Raw genomic sequence first — 26,817 nt, 5'->3', positions numbered from 1 at the left:
GTCAATCTAATGTTTCTAGCATTGTAGGTTACAGACCTCTTCTCCTGAGCTGCTTTCAGGATTTTCTCTTTGTCTCTGAGACTTGTAAGTTTTATTATTTTTTGTTGGGTGTTTTACCTATTTTTATTGATTTTGAGGGCGTTCTCTGTGCCTCCGGATTTTGATGCCTGTTTCCTTCCTCAAATTAGGGAAGTTCTCTGCTATAATTTGCTCCAATATACCTTCTGCCCCTCTCTCTCTTTGTCTTCTTCTGGGATCCCAATTATTCTCATATTGTTTCGTCTTGTGGTATCACTTATCTCTCGAATTCTGCCCTCGTGATCCAGTAGTTGTTTATCTCTCTTTTTCTCGGCTTCTTTTTTCTCCATCATTTGGTCTTCTATATCACTAATTCTCTCTTCTTCCTCATTTATCCTAGCAGTTAGAGCCTCCATTTTTTATTGCACCTCATTAATAGCCTTTTTGATTTCGACTTGGTTAGATTGTAGTTCTTTTATTTCTCCAGAAAGGGTTTCTCTAGTATCTTCCATGCTTCTTTCAAGTCCAGCTAGTATCTTTATAATCGTCATTCTAAACTTTAGTTCCAACATCTTACTAATGTCCATATTGATTAGGTCCCTGGCAGTCGGTACTGCCTCTTGTTCTTTTTTTTGAGGTGAGTTTTTCTGTCTTGTCATTTTGTCCAGAGGAGAATAGATGAATGAGAGAACAAAATGCTAACAGGGTAACAACAAGCCCAGAAAAATATACACTAAACAAACCAGAAGAGGCCTGAAACCAGGGGGAAAAAAAGGGAAAGAAAGAACAAAGAAAAAAAAAAGAATACAATCAAATTTGATCAGTTTGGTGAATAGATCAGTGCCACACACTAGATTTTGCACATATTTTGGTCTGTTAGAAGAAACTTCTTCCCAAAATTTTAAGAAAGAAAAACTTATATATGTACAAAAATAAGGGTAAATACAATGAAGGGATGGAATATGAATGTAAAGTTGAAAATTATAAAAGATTTTATAATAGGAATTGATAAGAAGTTGGTTGAAAAAAGAAAGAAGAGAAATTAAAAAAATAAAGAGAGAGGATATGATCAGGCAGGAGACTAGAACAAAGCCATACACTAGAGATTTAGTGTATATTTTGGTCTGTTCGAAGAAACTGTATCCCAAAATTTTAAAGACAGAACAACTTATATATATATATATATATATATATATATATACCAAAAATAAGGCTAACTACTATGAAGGGATAGAATATGACTCTAAAAATGAAAAATAAAAAAGGGATTGATAAGATGTTGGTTGAAAAAGGGAAAAAGAAAAATTCCCCCCCAAAAAAATAGAAAAAGAAAAAAAAGAAAATTAAAAAAATTAACTTTGAAAGACTAAAGAATCAGGTGGGAAAAAGCCATGAATTCTATGTGCAGTATTCTCCTAGCACTGGAGTTCTGCTGGTCTCATTGATCAGTAAACTTGGTCTTGGCTGGCTGTTCTTGCTGATCTTCTGGGGGAGGGACCTGTTGCTGTGGTTCCCAAATATCTTTGGCAGAGGTGGAATTGCCTTGCCCTTGCTGGGTCCGGGCTAAGTAATCTGCTTGGGTTTGCTCTAGGGAGCTTTTCTTCCCTGCAAGCTTTCCCTACAGCTTTGGAGGCTGAGAGTGAAAATGGTGGCCTCCCAGTCTCTGCCCTGGAGGAGCCGAGAACTCGGGGCCCCACTCCTCAGTGCACCCCCAGAGAAAAGCAGTCAGTTACTCCCATCTCCCCAGTCTCCGGCTGCACTCTGTGCTCACCCGGCCTGTGACTGAGCATTTCTATCTCTGGCACCCCACCCTGTGAGGAGTCTCCAAACCCAGCAGATCCCTGCCATGTGCTCCCGTGCCACTCCTCCCGGGGGAGGAAGGGGAGTCTCCCCGAATTTGTCGCTTGTTGGGTCCCTGCTGGAAGAGCAGTGGCCCGACTGTGCCCCGGATCACAGTTTATGGCAACCCGAGCTGAGAGCCCACTCCTCGGCTCCATCTCTGCAGCTCGCTTCCCCTCTTCGATACCTGGGAGCTCTGCCACACTCAGGCACCCCCAGTCTCCCTGTGACCCCAGGGGTCCTGAGACCACACTGTCCCAGCGAGGGTTCCACCCCCCTCTTAGCCACTGGTGCCACATCCCTCAGCAGAGCAGACTTCTAAAAGTTCTGATTTTGTGCTCTGATGCTCTATCACTTGCCAGTAGCGGCTGACAGAGGCCCCCTCCCCCACTGCCTATCTTCCTGAATATCGCCTCCGATTCACTTCTCTGCAGGTCCAACCTTCCAGAAAGTTGTCACTTTTCTGTTCAGAGAGTTGCTGCTATTCTTTTCTTCGATCTCTTGTTGAGTTCATAGGTGTTCTGAATGGTTTGATCCCTATCTAGCTGAATTCCTGGGACCAGACAAAATTTAGGTCTCCTACTCCTCTGCCATCTTGCTCCTCCCCCCACATGATGAGATTTTTTTAAAAGATTTGTTTACTTGAGAGAGAGAGAGAGCACATGGCAGGGGGGCGGGGCAGAGAGAGAGAATCTTCAAGCAGACTCCCGCTGAGCAGGGAGCCTGATGTGGGGATCAATCTCATGACCCATGAGATCATGACCTGAGGTGAAACCAAGAATTGGATGCTTAACGAACTGAGCCACACAGGCACCCCTAACATGACGAAATTTTAAACAGAATACCTTTAAATCTATTTGAAAAAATTGCTATACTTACCACACTGAGTTTTTTGATCAATCAATGATGTATAGTTCCTTCATTTATTTAAATCTTCACTTATTTCTTCCAAAATTTGTTCATAATTTTTATTTTCAGGATGGAGGTATAAACCTCCTTCATGATTCATTCCTAGGTAATTAATGTTTTTCATACTTAGTATAGCATAGTATAGTATAGTTGTTTATTGTTGGTACGAAGAATGCAATTCATTCTTGTGCTTTGATCTTTTATTCTGTACATATGCTTATATTAATTTCTAGTGGTTCATTGGTATTTTAACTTCAGATTTTCTATGTACATAATCCTGATCTGCAAAAAATGATTTTTATTATTTTCCAACCCTTATACATTTTTTCTTGCCTGATTAAGCTATCCTTTACAGTGCTGAATAGAAGTAATGGTAGTTACTATCCTTGTTTTGTATGTGCATCATGATGATGGCTTTTGGTATTTCAGTGTGAGATATGAAATTTGCTGTAAATTTCACCATTAAGTGTGGTATTGATAACATCTATCAGAATAAGCCAATTTTTTTCATTCCTCATTCACTAAGACTTTTTTTCTAAGACATTTTTTAATGAATAAATTTTGAAATACATTTGATGCATATATTGAGATGATCACAATATCATATTTCTACTTTATTCTAGGAATAAGTTGAATTTGGTCAGTTGCTTGATTCATTTTGCTAATATTTTATGTAGTATTTTTGCATTTGTCTTCATGACTAAAGTTACCTTATAATTTTCCCTTCTTATTAATGTGCTTGTCAGGTTTTGGTCTTAATGTTGTTCTGGTCTCATGAAATGAGTTGGGAAATATTTCCTCTTTTCTTTGTATCTGGGCTATTTTATGAAGGTGTGGTTAAATTTATTTATTTATTTATTTAAATCAAATCTTTGGAAGAAATCACTTGTGTTGTCACCTGGGCACGGAAATTTCTTTGTGGGGTGTTAAATTAGAAATGGAATGCATGTGTGTGTGTGTGTGTGTGTGTATGTGTGAGAGAAAGAAAGTGAGAGAAAGAGAAAGAAGCTAATCAACCTTTTTGCTTTAATTTTTAATTTCTATCATTTCATTTTTATGTTTATTATATTTTTATTTTATTCACATATATCTTCTGTATATTGATATATATTCTTTTTCTGTCCAAATGTGAATATAGCATTCCAGAAGTCTTAATATGTATTTTTCTCATCCTTTCAATTCAAATATGACTTTTGATGTATTTTTCTTATTTTATTTAGAAGTGTATAGTTTAATTCCTAAACATTTGAAATTTTTTTGTTATATTTTGTTATATATCTTTTATTTATATATAATATAAACATAATTAATATTCCATTTATTTTTAGATGGAGTCCACTTTGTTCAGGAAACATACTTTCATGTTTTCTTCCTTGAAAACTTCTTTGGACTTACAAATTATTTAAGATCTTTTTTATTATGGTACACTTGTCCATTACTACATCATTTTTGCTCTATATATTTTGAGGCTATATTACTTGAAAACAAATTTTGAATGCTACAACTTCTTGCTTTATTGACCCTTTAAGCCCTTGAAATATTCTAATATTCTTTATCTCTAATAACTTCTTGTCTTAGAATTACTTTTTCTCACTTTAATATTGTTTTATCAGCTATATTTCTATTAGCATAATATATACTTTTCCATTCTATTACTTTCAATCATTCTCTGATTATACATATTTAAGGTATATCTAGTAAGCAGTCTATAGTTGCCTTTAAAAAAAAAAATCCAGTCTAACACTTTGGTTTCTCTTCAGATCGCATAAATCTTTCACCTTTAAAAAAAATCCAGTCTAATAACTTAGTTTTTAAACTAGACTATATAGACTATTAAATTAAAAATAATTGCTGATATGTTTGGATTTTTGTCTCATTTTAGGATTTGCTTTAAAATATTTTCTACTTGTTCTTTCAGTTCTTTACTTCTTTTACATTGATTATTTTTAGTTTTAATTATTTTCCCTTTATTATTTTGCTAATTATGTATTATTTTATTCTTCTTATAGTAGTCAAGACATTATAAGAGTATATATCATTCATTAGAGTCAAATTTAATTAGTACCCTACCACTTTCTGGATAATTCAAGGACCTAAAAATACTTTAACTCCATTAACTTTCTTCCAAACTTTTGTTGCTGTTGTCATATATTCTGATGCTACACAAATTTTACAACCTAACGGATGTAATTTTATATATATTTAATATCATATTATCAGAATCTCTTTATATTTTCCTGCATTTTTTGCTTTCTTCAGAGATCATTTCTTTCTTCAAAAAAATTTCTTTTACTGTGGGTCTGATAGAAATGAATTTTGTTCATTTTTTGTTTGTTTAAAAATATGTTTAATTCACCTTTATTATAAAATTATACTTTGGCTGCTTATGGAATTTCAAGTTTGGTGGTAATTTTAGTACTTTAAAAAGTACTAAACTGTTTAACTGTTTTCTTGACTTCTATGAGAATGTTTTATTACTATTCCTTTGAATGTAATATGCCTTTTTCTCTAGATGTTTTTAACATTTTTCTTGTCTTTGGTTGTCAGTAATTTTACTATGATATTTCTTAATATGATTTTGTTTGTGTTTATGCTGCATGGAGATTTAAATTTTTCTTACGCCTTTAAAAGACAGGCTTGTTGTCTTTTCCTGTTATCTACTATGAGAAGTGTATTAGTTTGCTAGGCTACCATACATAGAAAGGTACCACAGGATGGGTGTCTTAAACAACAGATATTTTTTTTTCTCACAGCTCTTGAGGCTAGAAATCTGAGATCAAGGTGAGGGCAGTCTTGGTTCCTTCTGAGGGCTGTGAGGGAAGATCTATTCCAAATCTCCTTGGCTTGTAAATGGCCATTTTTCCTCGATCCTTTACATTGTCTTTGCTCTGTACATTTCTGTGTCCATATTTTCTGTTCTAATGAAGAGACCAGTCATATTGGATTAGGCCCACACAACTGACCTCATTTTAACTTAATTACCTCTCTAAAACCTGTCTTCAATAAGATGGCATTCTGAGGTACTAGAGGTTAGGATTTCAGCATATAAATTTTGGAAGGAAGATAATTCAGCCCATAGCAGTAACAAACCATCTTAAATTTATTACTTAACGACAACACTTTATCTTTCTCTCTCATGGCTCTGTGAGTTGACTGAGCTCAATTGGGTAGTTCTTGATTGGTAGTTCTTGAGCTTGTGGTCAGATGCCACATGACACTTAGTCATCTGATAGCATGACTGGGCTGGATTTCCAAGACCACTGACAATTTAGGCTAACTTTTGCTGGGAGCCTAATTGAGGTTGACTGACCATAAGTAGGCTCTTTATGTGACTTGTACTTCTGCTAACAAAGTACAGCAGTTCCAAAAGGGAGCGTCTGAAGTCCTAGTGTTCCAAGAGACCCAAGCATAAGCTACAAGGCAAAAGCAGCAAGGCTTTATTTGACCTAGGCTGGATGTCCAAGAATGTCACTTTTCTGCATTCTATTAGCTAAAAAAGTCATGTTTCAGGAAGAAAATCATTAGGTTCCACTTTTTGATGCCAGGAACAACTAGCATGTACAGAAAAGAAAAAAGAAAAAAAAAAAAAAGGAATTGATGCCAGCCATCTTGGGTGATTATCTAGCACAATATCTTTCATTAATTCAGGAAAATTCTCAAGTGTTCTTTCTTCAAATATTCCTCTGCTCCATTCTTTCTCTCCTCATCTCTGGGATCTTAATTACACATATCATAAACCTTTCACTTTGTCTATGTGTCTTTTACTGTCTTTTGCTTTCTAGTTTCATTTGTTTGTATGCTCTGTGCTTTAGACTAAAGTTTTTTCACTTTTCTAATTTTTGATGCTTTAATCTTATCCCCATCTGCTTTTCCATTTACCTATACTCTAGTTTACTAATTGTATCTTCATCTGTGTCTAATTAACTATTAAATTCACCTACTGAATTCTTAATTCTAATTAGTGTATTTTTCAGTTATAGAATTTCATTTCTTTTTACTAGATACTAGTTCTCTGATAAAATTGTCTATCTTATCATTTGTTTTCTTGGATATATTAATTCCCCATATTTAAAATCTCTGTCAGGTATGTAGTATCTGAATATTCTATAGAAGTATTATATTGTATTTTTTTCTCTTGTCTCTTTTGTAGTTCCTATAATTATTTTTAATCATATGTGAGATTTTGTGTACCAAAAACAATAGAGGCTATAGACATTAATAACTCCAAAATTTTTTTTTCAATAAATTTATTTAGATGTACAGAATTGGGACAGTTCCCTGTAATCCAAACAGAAATTTGGTTGGTTTGAGGGTAAGTTTAAGTCTCTAAAAGATCTTACCAGTTTCCAGGTTGCCCTTTATTCTAGGACATAGTCTTTCAAGAGGTCCTGATGGAAAGAAAGCTAAACATAGGATCCTTCATTCCCTTCATTCTTGGTGAGATTTGAACTCCAGTGTTTATCTTTCTGTTACAATAAAACTTCCAGGAAAAATATTACCAGTTCTTTTTATGTTGTATTGGAAATAATAGCTAATACATTTAGATAAAAATTCATTAAGCTCCAGGATATAAAAAAATAGCATACACACACTCATGCATGCATGTGCACACAGACACACACCAATTCAGTTAAAAATAATTTTTTAACCTACATTAACTGAAAAATGAAAATAGATTAAGGTCAGTAGTCTGGTTAACAGAAATAAGTCAATGTCATTTTCCTGGTTTTAATATTATATAATAGTTATATAAGATTTCATCATTGGGGGACCCATGGAACTTTGTACTATTTTTACAAATAACTGTGAGTTTCAAAAATAAATAATTTCAAAATAAAAAGTAAAAAATAAAATGAAACACATACACACACACACATGAATGTCATGAAAGCAGACTGACTTGAACAGTTGGGAAAGATGTATCCCATATTATGGATTTCTGAAGACCTAACATTACCAATATATCAGTTCTTAAGATAATTGATAATTTTAATGTGATAATCAAAATACAAATATAATTATTGAACTTTAAAATCTGATTCTAAAGTTCTTAGGGAAAAATAATAACAGTAGCTTGGGAATCTTAAAGAAACACAATAATGGAGGCTTAGCCTCATAAGCTAAAATGCACCATAAAGTTTTAATTATTAAAACAATAGTATTGATTTATGAATAGAATGACAGTAAGCCTAAAAAAAGATCTCAACTTGTGGGAATTTCATTTAAAATGAAAGTGAAATCTTAAAGAAGTGAATCAAAGATCTTTTAGGAAGTGGTTTGAATATAATGAGATAGACTTCAGGGAAAAATGCGGTGTGAGGTGGCGTGCAATGAGGCTGATGTGATCAGGCTGACCGTTGTAAAGTTTTCTGCAATTCTAGATGTTATCATAAGAACAAGTAGAAGCTGCTGAAAGATCCTAGTGGGGCAGTGAAATAATCAGAATTTCAGAGTAAATAAAGGGGGGTATAGCTCAGTGGTAGAGCATTTGACTGCAGAGTAAATAAAAATCACTTTGGCTGTTCCATGGAGAATGGACTGAAAGGATAAGGATGTTTGTTGGGAGATAAATTAAGAAGTCATTTAATTTTTTTTTAAGGAGTAAGATACAGCCTTGGAATAGGCCAGTGGTCTTAGAGATAATTTTTTTTTTTTAAATCAGAAAAAGAGATATGAAAAAGCTGTATTTTAAAAAAAATCACAGTATTTAGTTATTGAATCTGGTCAATGAGGAAACAAGGATGCCTCTTTTCACATTTTGGGCTTGAACATTGCATGATGGTGGATGAGAGTTCCCCTTCTTGTGATAGGGAACATTAGGGGAAGAGCAGCTTTTGGGCAAAACAGGAACTTAAGTCTAGAACTGGTGTCTTTTAAGAAAGATATGGAATGAAAATATAAATTTAAAAGTCATAAGAGATAATGGAAGCTGCCTTTTTACATTTTGGAAGAGTACTAACAAATGTTTCATTTATTCCATGAAATTCTTAAGTCATCCTATCATAGCTTTACTTATTAGATGATGTACAAAAGATATTCACTTCCTTGTTAAAATATACTCATTTTTTATTAAATATTTTTAATACATATCTATTATTTATTTTGTTCATTCATTTAAGTGATTATGGGAAATCCTAGGAATCATTACTCTTTTCATCTTGTTTTGTATATCAGAAAGATGGTTATAATCAAACTGAAGGCACATAAATACACCTTAATGATTACACTTATGAGTTATGGTCAGCTCTATATATGCTTCAGAAAGCAACGATAAGCCATGTAATAGAACTACCTGTGCTAAATGAAGCAGAACACACAATTATAGTTAGGCTTATTATTCATATTTCCACATTATACCAAGACCTATACAGAAGTGCGGTTCTAAAATGTGACGCTTTTTTTTCCCTCCCTTAGGAATCTGCTCATTATAGAAGTGTAAATTATTTTTTAATTTAAAAAAGTCATTCTCTTTTGAAGATTGGTTAATTTGTTTTCATTTTCCTAGTAGTAAACATCTGAGGAAAGAATATATATTTTCACCAGGTTGATATGGGTAGAATTACCTCACTTTTTGTAAAATATTCACAAAATATTGTACATATGCTACATTTTAGTAAATTGAGTCAGTTTTTTTTTTTTAAGATTTTATTTATTTATTTGACAGAGAGAGACACAGCGAGAGAGGGAACACAAGCAGGGGAGTGGGAGAGGGAGAAGCAGGCTTCCCGCCGAGCAGGGAGCCCGATGCAGGGCTCCATCCGAGAACGCTGGGATCATGACCTGAGCCAAACGGGAGTGGCAGGCAGTGGCAGAGGGAGATGCAGACTCCCTGCAGAGCAGGGGGAGCCCAATGTGGGACTCGATCCCAGGACCCCGGGATCATTACCTAAGCGGAAGGCAGACGCTTAACGACTGAGCCAACCAGGTGCCCCTAAATTGAATCAGTTTGGATAAAAATATTGGTCATACTAGTTTATTGTTCAAGTTCTAGAGCAAGGAAAGAAAGGGTAAGCATAGAGTTTATTTAAAATAAAATGTAGTTCTTAATTTTTTACTTCCTACTATGTTCAAAGGTTGACTTTTTTAAATTATATTTTCATTTTCCAAACTAGTATGTGGTGTTATGCATTTTTTTGAACAAATACCTGCTTTGACCGATAAGAAATACAGAGAGGTTCATTTTTTATATTTGGGAAAGTTATTTTTTGTTTATTTTAGCTTTTGAATAGTGAGGGTAAGAGTCAGGTCCAATAGGAAAGAGAAGGCACCCTCCAATTAAGACAATTTGAGCAAGGTTGAAGAAAGTGGCTATTTAAAATGTGGGTGAAGTATAAGAAATCACATGGTACAATATAGTACCTCTGGTCTGTTACCACTTGGCCAGAGGAAAACAGGGGTATGAAGGAGAGAGAACTGTAGAGGGGACTGCTTTGCCTAGGGACCCAGTCAACCTGATATAACTCTGCAGGGAGAGATCCTGGGCATGAACACCTTGACCTCACTTTCCTTCCTCACTCTGGAGCACCCAATTCGTAAACCCTAACTAGAAGACAGAAAGCAAGAAAGCCTACTGATGTAGTACATTTAGGTCAGCCTTCCAAGACAGACATAAAGGTAGAGAAATGTAGGGAGTGGATCTCACAGGGGCAAAAAGGAGAAATCTAAAACAGTGGGTATGCACCTCAAAATGGAAAATGGTTAAGTGTGAAAGTTAGTGCTGTTTTTTTCAGCAAAGGAAAAAGAGGTTGGGGCAGAAGGTTTGGTCCATAAATGCTTCCTCCTTGTGAAGAGCAAGAAGCTTTGGAATCAGTTGGCAAGGGGAAGGATATGAAGAAATTGAAGGAGTGGTGCTTCTTTAATTCACCCAGAATGAACTCTCAACTGGCTAAAGATTCTTAGTTTGTTTAATTGATGCACAGGAAAAAAAAAAAAAAAACAACAACCTTGAATCTAGCAAACATTCTCTATAGCTAATAATGATGTTTTGGTAATATCATTACTATTTGCTTGCAGGATTGTATCAGACAATCAACGTTCTTTGGCCTTGGGTTTGACCTATGTGATTTTGAGAATATTTGGTATGGACTTTTGGCAATCTTTTATTACACTGAATTGTTCATTTTTTGATATGTGTGTCTACATGTATATTTGGAATTTCAAATAAATAATAATGGTTAACGGATACAAAACAAGTGACTGGGGGAACTGCTTTGCAGAATTTAGGATAATATTTATGTAAAAAGGCAATACCTAGTGCAAAGCCCATCCTGTCATATAAAATATGTATTAATATTATATTTGATTAGGAAAATCTATTTGATTAGAGGTATATTCATCAAGTTCATACAAGTGGTTTGGTAAGCTGAAACAAAACACATAACCACAGGATTGCTTGCATGTTTGGAAAGTCACTAACCTAAACTAGTGCTTTTAAACATTTTCAATACCAAAGACTCTGAATCTGATGTTTTCAAGGATTTATGGCCAAAGAAGAAATTGGTCTTGCTGAGGATAATGCACTGTGGACTTCAGACTTTCTTAAATAGCAAACACTAGCTTTCAAATCTGCATTATGACTATATTAGCACCTCTGGTTCAAAAGTTGGTTAAAAATATTAATGGGGTAAGGAAACAAGATTGAACTGGATTGAAGACTGAAAAACATATGATAAATGAAGTCAAGAATGTAGAAAAATTTAAGTGTGGTTTTGATGGGGATCAGAGAAATAATTCAATAACTAGATCAATGTGTGGGGTTAAAATTGCTTTTTTAATCAGGAAAAATAAGAGCATATTTTTATATGAATAATGACCCACTAGATAAAGACAATTTTTAAAAAAGATTTTATTTATTTATTTGAGAGAGAGAGCATGAGCTAAGGGAGAGGGAGGAAGGGAGAGAGGGAGAAGCAGTCTCCTTGCTGAGCAGGGAGCCCGATGTGGGGGCTCCATGCAGGGCTCGATTCTAGGACCCTGGGATCCTGACCTGAGCCGAAGGCAGATGCTTAACCTTAACTGACTAAGCCACCCAGGTGCCCCAATGACAGGTTTGTAATGGAAGAAGGAACATGAGAAACAACAAGTATAGAAATATTTTCTGCATCAGAAAGGAAGCCAGGGAGACTAATACAGTTTTGATGGAAGAGGGTGGAATATTATATTTTAGATACAGACTCGCTCTTATATCTAACAAGATTTTGCCAACAGAGAATTTGAAGCAGAGGATAGAGATTATCTGATTTACACTTAAAAGATAACTCTGCTTCTGAGGGAGAAATACTTATAGAAGATAAATGTGGAGGAAAAAAAGGCTTCTGCTGAAGTCTAAGTCAGAATTATATTAAATTGGATTTTGGAGGTTGTAAAAGACAGAGAAATCAACATATCCAAGGTATGTCTGGAGTTAGAGTCACAGAGATTTATTATCATGGATTGGAAAAATATGATGGAAAATAGAAAAATAATGAATAGTAGGCCTAAGTTTTTCACCTTAAGCACAGAGTGCTAACACTCAATGAGATTGGGAAAACTGGTGATGGATAGTGATCTTTGGCAGGAATCAAGAGTCACGAAGCATGAGGGCCCTGATAGAAGGAAGATGGTTAAGACATGTTAGTTCTGAGATCCTTTTTCTAAAGCCTTTGGGGTGGCTTTTTTTTCTAAGATTTTATTTTTAAGTCATCTCCACATCTAACATGGGGCTGGAACTCACAACCCCAAGATCAAGAGTCATATGCTCCACCAACTGAGCCAGCCAGGCTCCCCACTGGCTTTTTATTTAAGTGACTTTTACTTCAATTTTAGCTGAAATTGTTGCTGAGCAGATGTTGTCTCTGAGTATATAGAGATTTACCTCAGGCAGCACACAACTGTTCCTCGGGATTTGAGGTTCTCTGAATTTAGGGGTTGCTACAAACATACCAAAGCATTTACATTTTCAGTTTTTTCTCTCAATATCTTGATAACAGATGTACATTGCATTATGAAACTAACTTATCATTGATTGAAAATTTCACAATTCGAAATCTTTGGAGGTATACTGAATTCCCCAAAATAATATTTAATATCTCTCTCTTTCTCCTAAATTTTTAATTGAAAAATTAAAAGTTGTGAGATGTCTACTACATAACAATAAATATGTACATCATTCTAAAAATATGAAATATACTAAGTTTTATACCTGCAGAAATAAGGATTTTTTAAAAATACAGTCATTGTTTCCAGATATTAATAATCCTATTTGTAAGTAAATTCTTAGCTAATTTTAAATGATATATGTAAATGTGATGATGACTAAATATATGTTTAATTTTAGAATAAAAACATTCTTATCCTTACCTGAAGTGTTTTCATGGAGAATTTACAATTACTGCATTTTTCATAGGGACGATACCTGGACCAATACTTTTTAAAATGGCAGGAGAAACTTCTTGTATCTTTCGGGAGACTGAATTCTGTGGAAAAAAAGGAAATTGTTGGATCTATAATAAGATGAAAATGGCTTACCTTATGGTAGGAGTATGTAAGTGATACCTATTGAAGAAATATAGAAAAGTATAATTGTTCTAAAAGAGGAAATATAGAAAAGTATAATTGTTTTAAAAACATATAGTTGTTTATAATAGTGTACAGTAATAAACTGTGAACAAATGGATACTTTGATGATTAAAGAAGCCTTATTATATAGAAAATATTTTAGAAACTAAAGTTTTATAGTATTTATATGAATATTTGAGTCACTCCACTAAATACACAATTGTTTTATGTTACTCCTGAATAAAGGGTGGTAATTAGCAAAATTTCAATTTAGGAAGCAATTTTGTCCATATACATATACAACCAAGTTGCTCGACCTTGTGACAATTTCCATTTCCATAGTAAAGGACTGGATAATTAAAAAAATTTTTTTTCACACACCTAAAGAACATAAAGATATTTTTATCCTACTTAAATGTAAGTTTCGCTGTTTCTTTTGCTTAATGATATAACAATCCACATAGCAGGCATTCATTATTTGTTGAATAAATAAGAGATATGGGGAATTGGGATACTATGGTGATATGAGCTATGGTCAATGTTGAGAAAGTCTAAATAGGCTTGCATTACTTTAGAAAATTCACTAGATCTTCCTGGGTCTCAATTTATTCATCTGTAAAATGAGGATGTTGGACTACATAATTTCTGAAATGTTAATCAGTACTAACATTTTGTGATTTTATTGCATAGATGATGTTGGTGTGATAAATACTTAAAAGTCTTTATATGTTTTGTGATTTTAATGAGTGGGTTCATTAATTCAAAGAAACACATAATAGACTCTAATATTTAACAGTAACAAATACCTCTGTGATAAAGTATACAGTGGTGTCCTGTAATTCAAAAGTCAGTTATCCAGCCAGCTTAGTCTACATTGAACACTGAGTAAAGTAAAATTTTAGAAAACAATTAAAAAGTAAAAAAATGACATTTAAGTAGTCAGAATTAATTTCTCAGAGATAATTCAACAAAACTAGGCATTGTTCGTAAGTAAGTCCTCTTAAGACACTGAGCCTTTTAATTTTTATTTTAGATATAACTAGCATGCTTACTTATTTTCAAACAGCACATAATTGAGAAAACTGGTGAACTGCTAGAGATCCTGCCAAGGAGCTACTAAGAGGAGATAACAATAATAAAGAAATAGGGAATTACGTCTGAAAGGACAAACACAGAAACTACAACAGGAATATGCTTTTGTGGCAATTTAATGTCAACTAGTTTGACATTTTAAAGTTCTGAGCATCAAAAGAAATAATTAAAAGATAGACAGCCACAGTTTAGAAGGTAAAATGTGAAAAAGAACCAATGTCCAAAGTATATAAAGCACTCTCATTAATCAATAATAAAGGATAGACATGGAAAAAATAGACAAAGGACATGAAAGAACACGTCACAAAAGCGGATAATCAAATAGTCAATAAATAATGGTTTGGATAAATTGTGATAAAATCAACAATGCAATAGTATACAACAATGAAAATGAAAACTACACAATGGCATAAATAATGGATGAATCATACAAACATAACGTTGAATGAAAGAAACCAGAAACAAATGATTATGCAGTGTATGATTCCACTTACATAGTTTTGACCTGTTATAAATATACTTCAAAAGTGAACAAAACTAACCCTTTTGGGTTAGTGACTTTGAGAAAACATGAAGGAAGGCTTCTGGGATGTTGACAATGTTTTGTTCTTGATCCAGATGCTGGTCACACTGTGTTTAGTTTGTGAAAAATGTATCAAGTAGTACTCTTAAAAATATTGAGATGTAATTAAGATACAATTAGCATAGATCTTAGGTGTTTAGTTTGATGGCCTTTGATAATTGAGTGCACCTATGTACCCAGCACCTCATTCAAGTTGTAGAAATTTCCCCCATATCCCTTTTCAGTCCATTTCCTTCCTCTACAGATAAACCTCTTTGAGATTTCTATTACAGTATGTTGGTTCTGCACGTTCTAGCAATTTATGCAAATGTAATGCAGTATATACAGTTTTTTTTTTCTGTGTTGCTTAATATGCTTTGGGGAGATTCATTTGTGTTATTCCATAGCAGTAGTTTGTGCTTTTAAAAAATCTCTGAATACTACGTCATTTTGTAAATATACTACAATTTATCCATTTTTCTTGTTAAAATTCATTTGGGTTGTTTACGGTGTTGTGCTATTAAAAATGTATGAAAATCATTGTGTCATTATAAATGACAGACTAATGTTTCTTACTTTATCTTTTGTAACCACTATAATTAATATTGTCAGATAATTGATATTGTTGCTCTAAAATATTTTTTACTTTAATTTTCAGGGTCATTTGCATCCTAAGCTCAAGTACTTTCATATAATGCTTGTAATATATTTTCTGAAACATGAAACATGAAAATGAATAAAAACCCTAATAATCAACTAATTTTTCTAAAATATTTGTTTTTATTTGGAAAATGGTGAATATTTCAAAAAGAGTGAAGCTTCATGAAGTTAATTTATGTTCCAGTTCTTATTGATATTTAAATTTTGATAGCAGAAATGTATTTTTAAGCTTTAGAGTTAATACATTCTGTGAAATAATAACACATCTTGCATTTTTCTTGGGCTGTATCTTTAAGAAATCTAAAAGTTTTTGTAAACATTACAAAAATCTCCTTTAAATAACTTGATATAAATTTATGACATTAATTACATTTTACAATTGGAGAATTGATATTTTATAGAGATGAAATATACTTAGTTTTTCTTTGGTAATTGGCATTCTTTCCACAAATATTTTTGCTCTAAATAGATTGATACATCTGATGCTTGTATTTTTTTTTTTAATTTAGGTTCTGTTTGCAAAGTATTCACTATCTTCTTCACTGCTATTGCATTTTGCCTATATAAATGTTTATCAAAGGAGGACAATGACATCCTGCATACACCTATAAAGAATCTAAAAGTAAAAAAAAAGGGAAAGAACTGATTTATAACTGGATCATCAATGTGGAAGAATTATACACTGTCAGTCCATCAATGGAATGCTATATTAATAAAATTTGAAATAATTACAATATAGTTACATGTTTAATAAATGAAAGTGATTCATGTGACCCCATAAGTTTTATGATAATTTGAGTACAAATATAATAATAGAGTCTCTGTGTTTTAGATTTTTAAAAGATATTGTAAAATACACATTTAATACTTTCAATAGAGAATACTTTGAAAGAAGAAGATGAAGCAGAAGTGGGAAAATATATGTAAGTTAATTCTGACTACAGTGATATCATATGTGTTAGTTATTAGCCTCTGGATATGTAGGACTACTTAGGTTTCATATAGTTTATTCTTATTACTTTTCATTTGGGCTTGGATATTTGTTTCTCTAATTTTTCAAAATAACATTAGATTTGTCAATCCAGTTCATATAATAAAAATTTAAGTTAATGTCATATTTATTCTCCAAAAGAAGCTAGTTTTAAACCGTTTAAAAATTATCATTTTATTTATCTTTTATTTCACCACAGAGAGGTTTCTTTAGAAACTTTCTCTGGTCAATTGACCAATTTGCAATATACATTTTTATGCTCCTTTAATTTTATTGGACACAAAATTCAATATGATCATATATTTTTACTTTGACCTTAGTTTTATTGATAAAGACTATCTGATACCTGATTTCCATTTTTGTGCTTTTATATTTCATTGTATGATAATTATAATTATTCCATGCGAAAATATATTCAAATTTCAATGTAGAAAATGTGTCAACCATTTGTGGAATTTTTCTTAAGCTTAAATATGTTTCTCTAGAGAGTTTTTAAATAATTATTTCATGCATCATTGTACATCCATCCAAATTATATAGCAGTTTTCTAAATATTGGAATAAAAATCAGATTGTTATAAAACAAAAACTTCTCTACATTGTTTCCATTGTTCTCTTGGGAGAAGAAACAATTGACAATATTTCTCCTTTATTATACACATTAGTCAATGACCCTGTGTGTAAGGGTAGACATTGTCCTATTCTTTTTTTTTTTCTTTCTCCAAATTTTTATTTAAATTCCAGGTAGTTAACATACAGTGTAATATTAGCTTCAGGTGTAGAATGTAGTGATTTTTCACTTACATACAACACCCAACGCTCATCACAAGTGCCCTACTTAATCCTCATCACCTATTTAACCCATCCCCCCTGAACACCTCCCCTCCAGCAACCCTCAGTTTGTTGTCTATAGTTAAGATTGTTTCTTGGTTTGCCTCTCTTTCCCCCCCACCCCATGCTCATTTGTTTTGTTTCTTGAATTCCACATATGAGTGAAATCATTTGGTATTTGTTTTTCTCTGAGTTATTTCGCTTAGCATAATACTTTCCAGTTTCATCCACATCACTACAAATGGCCTATTCATGGTATTGGCTGGCAGAAGGAAATGTGAAGCGTAAGTATTCATATTTTACTATATATCTTTCTTCCTTAACTTCAACATGCTTTTATGAAAACCTATAAACTAGTCTTTATGTGAAATTCTACTTGACTGCTTGACTCTTCTCTTCGGACCAGTAGGATTGCAGAGTATCTGTGGATCAGAATGTGAAAACAGGAGTTTCTCCTTTAAAGATTCTATGAGATCTGTTGCTGTGCCCTACATTCAGAAAAGAAAAATCACACATGATGTTTACCTAAGTAGTAGAAATGTATCTATGGTGATCTGTATTTTCATAATAGAATACCTTCTTATGAAACATTTCTCATGTTTTTAAAGTGTGTAGGATTTTAAACATCAGTGTATAAAAGTTTTTCTAGGAAAATTAAGGTTTAATAGTTTTAGGTTATTCATATCGTCTCTTAATATTCTTCTGTCTAAAGATATTATCTGAAAATTTATACAACCAGGAAATAAGGTAAAATAATAACACTCAGATCCATTTTGAAGGTGCTTGTTGCATGTGTATATGTATATGTATATATTATCTATAGATCTGTCCTGTTTTCAAAAAACAAAGGTAAAACAAAACTTATAATAATTTGGGGAGTAGTGTTAAGACTTTAAATTTGATAATAGCTTTCTGATACAAAAGAACATTTGTTTCTGTCACAAGTATATAATGGATTGGTAAATAGGAAAATGATGTAAGTATAACCCAGAAGTTTCATTGGTTAACACCAAGTTAGCCCCTTTTGAAACAATCAGGGGAATCTTTCTTACCATTAAACAAAAACCTTAGCAATAAATGAAATCTTAAGAAAAAACAGCTAAAGATCCTATAGTAGTACCTTCCTTTGGAATCAGTTTTGAATAGTTTGATGCTCTGGATAATCATTATGCTTTTTACAATGTTAACGTATCCAGTGAGGCTGCAAATGCAGGTGAAGAAGCTGCAAAGATATTTCTAAATATTTTTATTTTTGATAAGACTTACCTCTATTGGGAATGGGTGTCCTCCAGGAGCTATATCTCAATGGAAGAAGGTGAGTCCCAGTGTTTAAACCTACGAAAGCTAACTCTGGTACTGGGTGAAAACCTAGCTGGTACTGGGTGAAAACCTAGAGTGGATTTAGCTGTGCTAAAATGTATTAAGATTGTGGTTGCATTTGTTAGAACTCTAGTTACAAAGTTGCAGTGGTTTACCTCTACATGTTTTCTCCAGAAGCCTAGTTATTTCTGGTGGTTGATTTGGCCTAAGGGGATGTTTTAGAGGAATGCACACATTATTATAGCAGAAATGCTTATATTTTTAGAATTGAGAGCTTCGAGTCGCATGTTCTCCAAAATCGTAGGATAATTACCATGAAAATCCTAGTTCCTTTTTAAAAATTAATTCTTATTAATATTGGATTAAAGATTTCCTGTTTTAACATGTAGCATTCAATCTTCCATATGTAGTCTAGAAAAATATCAAGTTTTGATGTATTAGTGGCATATTTCCCTTCTCATCACTAAGAGTTTATTCTCATTTTTCCCAAGCTTTGTTAGTATATAATTTATAGACAGCACTGTATAAGTTTAAGTTGTACAGCATAATGACTTGACTTACATCCATTGTTTAATGATTACCAAAGTAAATTAGTTAACATCCATCATCTCATATAAATACAAAAAAGAAAGAAAGGAAATCAATGTTTTTTGCCTCATGATAAGAACTCTTAGTATCTCGGGGCGCCTGGGTGGCTCAGTCAGTTGAGCGTCTGCCTTTGGCTCAGGTCATGATCCCAGGGTCCTGGGATGGAGCCCCGCATCGGGCTCCCTGCTCGGCGGGAAGCCTGCTTCTCCCTCTCCCACCTCCCCTGCTTATGTTCCCTCTCTCGCTGTGTCTCTCTCTGTCAAATAAATAAATAAAATCTTAAAAAAAAAAAAAAAAAAGAACTCTTAGTATCTCCCCTCTTAACTTTCAAATATACTACAAGCAGTGTTAACTGTAGTCATCATGTTGCACATTATATCTCCAGTACTTATTTATCTTATACTGGAAGTTTGTATATTTGACCCACCTTTGTCAGATTCCACCCCCTCACCCAAACCTCTACTTCTGGTAAGCACAAATCTAATCTCTCCTTCTATGAGTATGGTTTTTTGTTTGTTTGTTTGTTTTATATTCCACATATAAGTGAGATCATAAAGAATTTGTCTTTCTCGGGGTGCATGGGTAACTTAGTCTGTTGAACGTCCGACTCTTGGTTTCAGCTCAAATCATGATCTTATTGTTGTGGGATCGAGCTCCACATCAGGCTCTGTGCTCAGTGTGGAGTTGGCTTGAGATTCTTTCTCCCTCTCCTTTTGCCCCTATTCTCTCTCTCTCTAAAACGAATAAATAAAATCTTAAAAAAAAATTGTCTTTCTTTGTCTTACTTATTTCACTTAACATAATGCTCTACAGGTCCATCCGTGTTATCACAAATGAAAGGATTTCTTCCTTTTTTTATAGATGAATAATATTCTATTGTATATACATATACCACAACTTCTTTATCATTGATGGACACTTAGGTTGTTTCATGTTTTGACTATTGTAATAATGCTATGAACATGGGAATGCTGATATCTCTTTGACAGTGTATTTATTTATTTTGGATATGTTTCCAGGAGTGGAATTGTGGATCATATGGTAGTTCTATTTTAAGTTTTGAGCAACCTTCATACTGTTTTCCATAGTAGGTGTACCAATTTATAAAGGTACTAACAGTGAACAAGGGTTTATTTCCCCACATCCTCATCAGCATTTGTTACCTCTTGTCTTTTGATGATAGCCATTCTAACAAGCATGAGGTGATATCTCAGTGTGGTTTTGATTTGCACTTCCCTGATGGTTAATGATGTTGAGCATGTTTTCATGTACCTCTTTGCCATCTGTATATCTTCTTTGGAAAAATGTCTATTCAGATACACTGTCCATTTTTTAATTGGATTGTTTGTTTGGCTGTTGAGTTGTAGGAGTTATTTTTATATTTTTGAATATTAACCCCTTATCAGTTATATAATTTGCAAATATCTTTCCAAGTGGTAAACTGTCTTTTCATTCTGTTGATCATTTCTTTTGCTGTGCAAAAGGTTTTTAATTTGATGTAATCCCACTTGTTTTTTTTTGATTTTGTTGCTTATGCTCTAGTTTACAGATCCAATAAAATCATTGCCAAGAGCCATCCTGAGGAACTTTCCTATGTTTTCTCCTATGTGTTTTATGGTTTCTGGATTTACATTCAAGTAAATCTAGGTAACCTTTCTAGGTTAATTTTTGCAAGTGGTATAAAGTAGGGATCTAATTTCATTCTTTTACATGTGAATATCCAATTTTTCTCATCACGTTTATCGAAGACCCTCATTTCTCCATTGAGTATTCTTGAAATCTTTGTCAAATATTAATTGACCATATATGCATAGGTTTATTTCTGGGCATTTGATTATGTTCCGTTAGTCTATGTGTTTGTATTTATAGTGGCACCAAAATGTATGGATTGTTCTCCTGACCTTGGTGTGCATCTTTATGACCATTATTTTGAACTTTTTATGAGGTAAATCATTCATCTTCATTTCATTAAGATCCATTTCTAATATTTTTAACTTTTACTTTAATTTCAGTGTTGATTGCAGTGTTATATTAGTTTCAAGTATACAACGGTAATTCAACAGTTCCATTTATTACTCAGTGCTCATCAAGATAAGTGTCCTCTTCATCTCCTTCACTCATTTCACCCATCCCCCAATCCACCTCTGCCCTGGCAGCCATCTGTTTCTTTTCTATACTTAAAAGTCTGTGTTTTGGTTTCTCTCCCTTTTCTTTTCCTTTGTTCATTTGTTTCTTTTTTTTTAAGATTTTATTTGAGAGACAGCACACAAGCAGGATGGAGGGGGAGGGGTAAAAGGAGAGGGAAAAGCCGACTTTCTGCTGAGCAGAGAGCCTGATGCAGGGCTGGATCCTAGGACACCGGGATCACGACCCAAGCCGAAGGCAGACACTTAACTGACTGAGCCACCCAGGCACCCCTCATTTGTTTTGTTTCTTAAACCCACATATGAATGAAATCATATAGTATTTGTCTTTACCTGACTTATTTTTCTTAGCATTATATCCTCTAGGTCCATCCATGCTGTCGTGAATGGCAAGATTTCATTCTTTTTATGGCTGAGTAATATTCCATTGTATAGATATATACCACATCCATTTTATCCATTCATCTATTGATGGACACTAGGGCTGCTCCATAATTTGGCTATTGTAAATAATGCTGTAGTAAACATAGGGGTGCTTATAGCTCTTCAAATTAGTGCTTTTGTATTTTTTTGTTAAATACCCAGTAGTCCAATTACTGGATCATGGGGTATTTCTACTTTTAATTTTTTGAGGAGGCTCCACACTGCTTTCCATAGTGGCTGTACCAGTTTGTATTCCCACCAACCATGCAAGAGAGTTTTTTTCTCTACATCCTCAGCAACACCTGTTTTTTTTTAATTTTAATTTTTATTTAAAATAAATTTAGTTTTTTGAGTTTTTGATTTTAGCAACTCTGATAGGTATGAGGTGATATCTCATTGTGGTTTTGATTTGCATCTCCCTGTTGAAGGGTTATGTTGAACATCTTTTCACGTGTCTGTTGGCCATTTATATGTCTTCTTTGGAGAAATGTCTGTTCGTGTCTTCTGCCCATTTTTAAATTGGATTATTTGGTTTTCTTTGGTGTTGAGTTGTATAAATTCCTTATATATTTTGGATGCTAACCCTTTATTGGATGTCATTTGCAAATATCTTCTCCTATTCAGTAGGTTGTCCTTTAGTTTTGTTGACTGTTTCCTTTGCAGTGTAGAAATTTTTCTTTTGATGAAGTTCCAATAATTTATTTTTGCTTTTGCTTTCCTTGCCTCAGGAGACATACCTAGAAAAATGTTGCTACGGCTGATGTCAGAGAAATTACTGCCCATGCTCTCTTCTTGGATTTTTATGGTTTCAAGTCTCACATTTAGGTCCTTAGTCCATTTTGAGTTTATTTTTTGTGTATGGTGTAAGAAAGTGGTCCAGTTTATTTCTTTTGCATGTAGCTGTCCAGTTTCCCTATACCATTTGTTGGAGAAACTGTCTTTTTACCATTGTGCATTCTTGCCTTCCTCACTGAAGAGTAATTGACCATGTAACTGTGGGTTTATTTCTACATTTTTTATTCTGCTCTATTGAGCTATGTGTCAGTACCATAAATTTTGATTACTACAGTTTTGTAATATAACTTGAAGTCTGGAATTGTGATACTTGCAGCTTTGTTTCTTGTTTTCAAGATTCCTTTGGCTATTTGGGATCTTTTATGGTTCCATAAAAATTTTAGGATTGTTTGTTCTAGCTCTGTGAAAAATGCCATTGGAATTTTTATAGGGATTGCATTGAATGTGTAGATTGCTGAAGATAGTATGGACATTTTAACTATATTAATTCTTCCAATAATGAGCATGGTATATCTTTCATTTGTTTATATTGTCTTGCCTAGGTCTAGTGCAATAGTGAATATATTAATACAAATAAATACTAAAACTTCTAAAATTCAGTAAGCAAAATACAAACCTCTAAAAAAAGAAAAGAGCATTTCATAGAGGAGGAAAAACAACTGCCCAATAATCATGAAAAAATGTGACTAAGAATTTAATTAGTAATTATGAGAACACAAATTGAAATACATCATAAAGATGCTATTTCATACTCATTAGAACTGCAAAAATTTAAAAACCATAACAAAAACTCTTGCTGCAGCTTTGGATGAACAGAATCTCTCTTAGGCTGCTGGTGGAAGTGTAAAGTGTTGCAGGCATTGTGGATAGCCATTTAGTTTTTTATCTTGAAAATGTATACTTTTTACCCAGTAATTCCATTTCTGGAAATATATATTTTAGAAAATTCCTTCATGTGGTCAAAAATACCATATGTTCAGGGGCACCTGGGTGGCTCAGTTGGTTAAGCATCTGCCTTTGGCTTAGGTCATGATCTCAGGGTACTGGGATCAAGTCCCACATCGGGCTCCCTGCTCAGTGGGGAGCCTGCTTCTCCCTCTGCCTCTGCTGCCCCCCCGCCCCTGCTTGTGCTCTCTCTCTCTCTCTCTGTCAAGTAAATAAATAAATAAATAAAATCTTAAAAAAAAGAGACATATTCAAAAATATTTATAGAAGCATTGGTTTATATCAGGAAAGATGGAAAAAATACTAGTATTAATAAGATAATGCATCAACAATTGTGCTATTTTTGTACTGGAAACTATACTACTATGAAAGTGAATGTAATTGAGGTGTTGTTATCAAAATGAATACATCTTAAAAAATTTTAACAAAAATGCCATATATATATGTTTATAATATGCAATATTATTTATGGGCATATACATTTGTAATAGAATTATAAAAAAATTAAGGGAATGATAAAACATCAGTTGTAGCAGCAAAGTTAACATGCTGCATTTGCTCACTTCCATTCACTGGGGGGAAAAATAAACTCTCTTCCCAAATTTGAAAAGAAAAACAACAACAACAACAACAACAACAACAACACTCCTTTGCTTCAGTCTGGTTGGACAAATTTTAGTTCCATGCCCACACCTGGAACAATAACAGTTGTAAAGGTAATAGTAACCAGATTGACTTAAATTTGAGCTCCTAAATTAATTATTTTCCAAGGGGAATATAATTGCCATAATTAGATGATTTAATCATTCCTGGCCCTGGAATTGAACGTGGGATCAGCTTCCTCTAGGTCCCATGAGCAGTTTGGGAGAGGTATATATCATGAACAAAATGGAATTTTTTTAGGAAGAAGAAATCTGTAGGAGTTAAAGTGTTACAGTGATTAGGACTATAGGAGTAACAGTGGAATTATGGGTAGAATGTGAATGGTGAGGATTGAGAGGTGAGGGAGTGAGAAAAGGGGAAGAAAGAGAGTTGGGATGGATGGAGAGAGAAAGGGAGGGTAATTAAACTTGGTACACTTGTAGTTGGCTTGTAGGCTTTTATATAGAGTGTTGCCATTTATTAATATGGTGAATCATAGGAAGAATAGAGAATTTAGAAGAGGAGATGAGTTTAATTTTGAACATACTGAGTTTGAGGTACCAATGAGGCAGCCAAGTGCCATTTGGCAGTTGAAAATAAAGATCTAAAGCTGAGGAGAGAGATTTCAATTGGAGCCATAATTGGGGATCATCAGTACAACAATAATTATTTGATCCATGGAGAAAAGATCAATTTTCTCAAGAAAGGAAAAGAGTCTACTACAAACTGAGGAATAAAGAATATAACATGTAAGAAATGCTTAGAGGAAGAGACTAAGAAGGAAAAGCAAGGAGAAAACCAGAGCTGAAATCAATACAATAAAGGCAAGGTAAGAGGGTATAGGAAGATGATGGGAGCAGTCAGAATTGCCACATGTCGCTGAGAATTCAAGGGAAGTAATGATGATAATGTTTGCTGGATTTAGTAACAAAGAGTTTGTTGGAAACTAGAATGAGAGAAATTTCAGAGAATTGTAAGAACAGAAGCCAGTAGCAATAGATCAAGAAATGTGTTGGAGATGAGCAATTGGACACATCATATGTAAACAAGATCTTCTATAAGTATAACTGTGAAAAAAAGTATAGCTGTGAATAAAAGATGTAAGTCTGTAGTTGGCTGCAGTGCCGAGGTTTGTTGAGGGTGGCAGATGAAGTAATTGTTGCTATGTGTTGTGATGGCTGGTTTGAGCATGTTCAAAGCTAATAAGCAAGTAGGAAGAGATTGGGGTCTAAGAACAAGAATATAATAGCGCAAGATTACTAAGAAGGGGATAGGATGGGTTCCAAAGCACCGGAAGAAGTATTAGCTTTATTAAAGAGAGAGGACCTCTTTTGCAACAGAGATCACAAAGGAAGGGATGGGTGCAACTGCAGGTAATTTTGTAGGTTTGGTGGCTGGAATTTGAGCCCACGAAATCTTCTGAATGTGTCTCCTCTCCTTACAGTCATTTCCTCATTATCTAACTTTTGCAACCTATGTTCTATTACATAAACAGCATGATACCTCTATAACTGGTCTCTTGGCTTTTTTCTTCTTTCAAACCACTCCTTTCCATGTTGTGAAAGGAATCTTTTTAAAATGTCAATCTGATCATGTTATGCAATGAGTTGTAATTGTTTAACTGCCTGGCTCTTTTCTAGATAAGGAGACTATGAAAGGAAGTATTGTGTTGTTCATTACTCCTGTTCTCTTTTTTATGTAATGAATGTTCAAAAAATTTTAGTTGGATCAATAAATGGCTGGTGACTTTATCTTTAATGCCATTGGCACCAAAGTATTTGTTTTTTATTGAGATTATCAGAAGATCGATTGCTGAATACAAGTATAAAATCTTCTGTGGGACTTAGAGAATTCACAATTAAGATCTTAAGGACCTCTTTTCAAAGTCACTTCCCAAATTGCTCAAGCCTCCCTCACTTGCTATTTAAAAGCCTATTTCAGCAAAGTTTGTTCAATTGTAGGTTGAATTGTGTCCCCACAACAGATATTTTTTGAGTCCTAATCTTGAGTACCTGTAAATTGGACCTTCTTGGGAAAGAGGATCTTTTTCTTAATTCTTTTTTTTTTTTTTGAAGTTTCATTTATTTTAAGTAATCTCTACAACCAACGTGGGGCTCAAACTCATGACCCTGAGATCAAGAGTCACATGCTCTTCTGACTGAATCAGCTAAGCACCCTGGGAGATAGGATCTTTGAAGATGGAATCCAGTTAAGATGAAGTTGTAGTGGATTAGGGTGGACCCTAATTCAATGACTGGCATCCATTTAAGAAGAGAGAAATTTGGATACAGAACACACAGGGGAGAACACTGTATGAAGAATAAGGCAGAGATTGGAGTGATACATCCAAAAGCCAAGGAACACCAAGAAGTATAAGGAGGGAGAAGATAGGAAGACTTCTTCCCTAGAGCCTCCAGAGGGAGCATGGCCTTACTGATAACTTGATTTTGAACTTCTAGTCTCTAGAACTGTGAGAGAATCAAATTATGTTGTTTTAGCTACCCAGTTTGTGGTACTTTGTTA

General features: G+C 33.8%; 1 protein-coding gene across 1 annotated transcript in view; it reads left to right on the top strand.

Annotated features, from left to right (window-relative positions):
* Window positions 1-21,294, top strand: part of SLCO6A1 (solute carrier organic anion transporter family member 6A1) — a 98,109-nt gene extending 76,815 nt beyond the window's left edge. The window contains exons 11-15 of the mRNA XM_035015077.1: window positions 10,780-10,844; window positions 13,151-13,288; window positions 16,126-16,238; window positions 18,584-18,752; window positions 21,215-21,294. Coding sequence (XP_034870968.1) covers window positions 10,780-10,844; window positions 13,151-13,288; window positions 16,126-16,238; window positions 18,584-18,752; window positions 21,215-21,294 — 565 coding nt within the window. The remainder of the gene's footprint in view (window positions 1-10,779; window positions 10,845-13,150; window positions 13,289-16,125; window positions 16,239-18,583; window positions 18,753-21,214) is intronic.
* The last annotated feature ends 5,523 nt before the right edge of the window (window positions 21,295-26,817 follow it).

Source organism: Mirounga leonina, unplaced genomic scaffold (assembly GCF_011800145.1).
Source record: "Mirounga leonina isolate KUSES-001 unplaced genomic scaffold, KU_Mleo_1.0 Mir_168, whole genome shotgun sequence".
Lineage (NCBI taxonomy): Eukaryota > Metazoa > Chordata > Mammalia > Carnivora > Phocidae > Mirounga > Mirounga leonina.
This window is presented reverse-complemented; position numbering and strand designations above follow the sequence as displayed.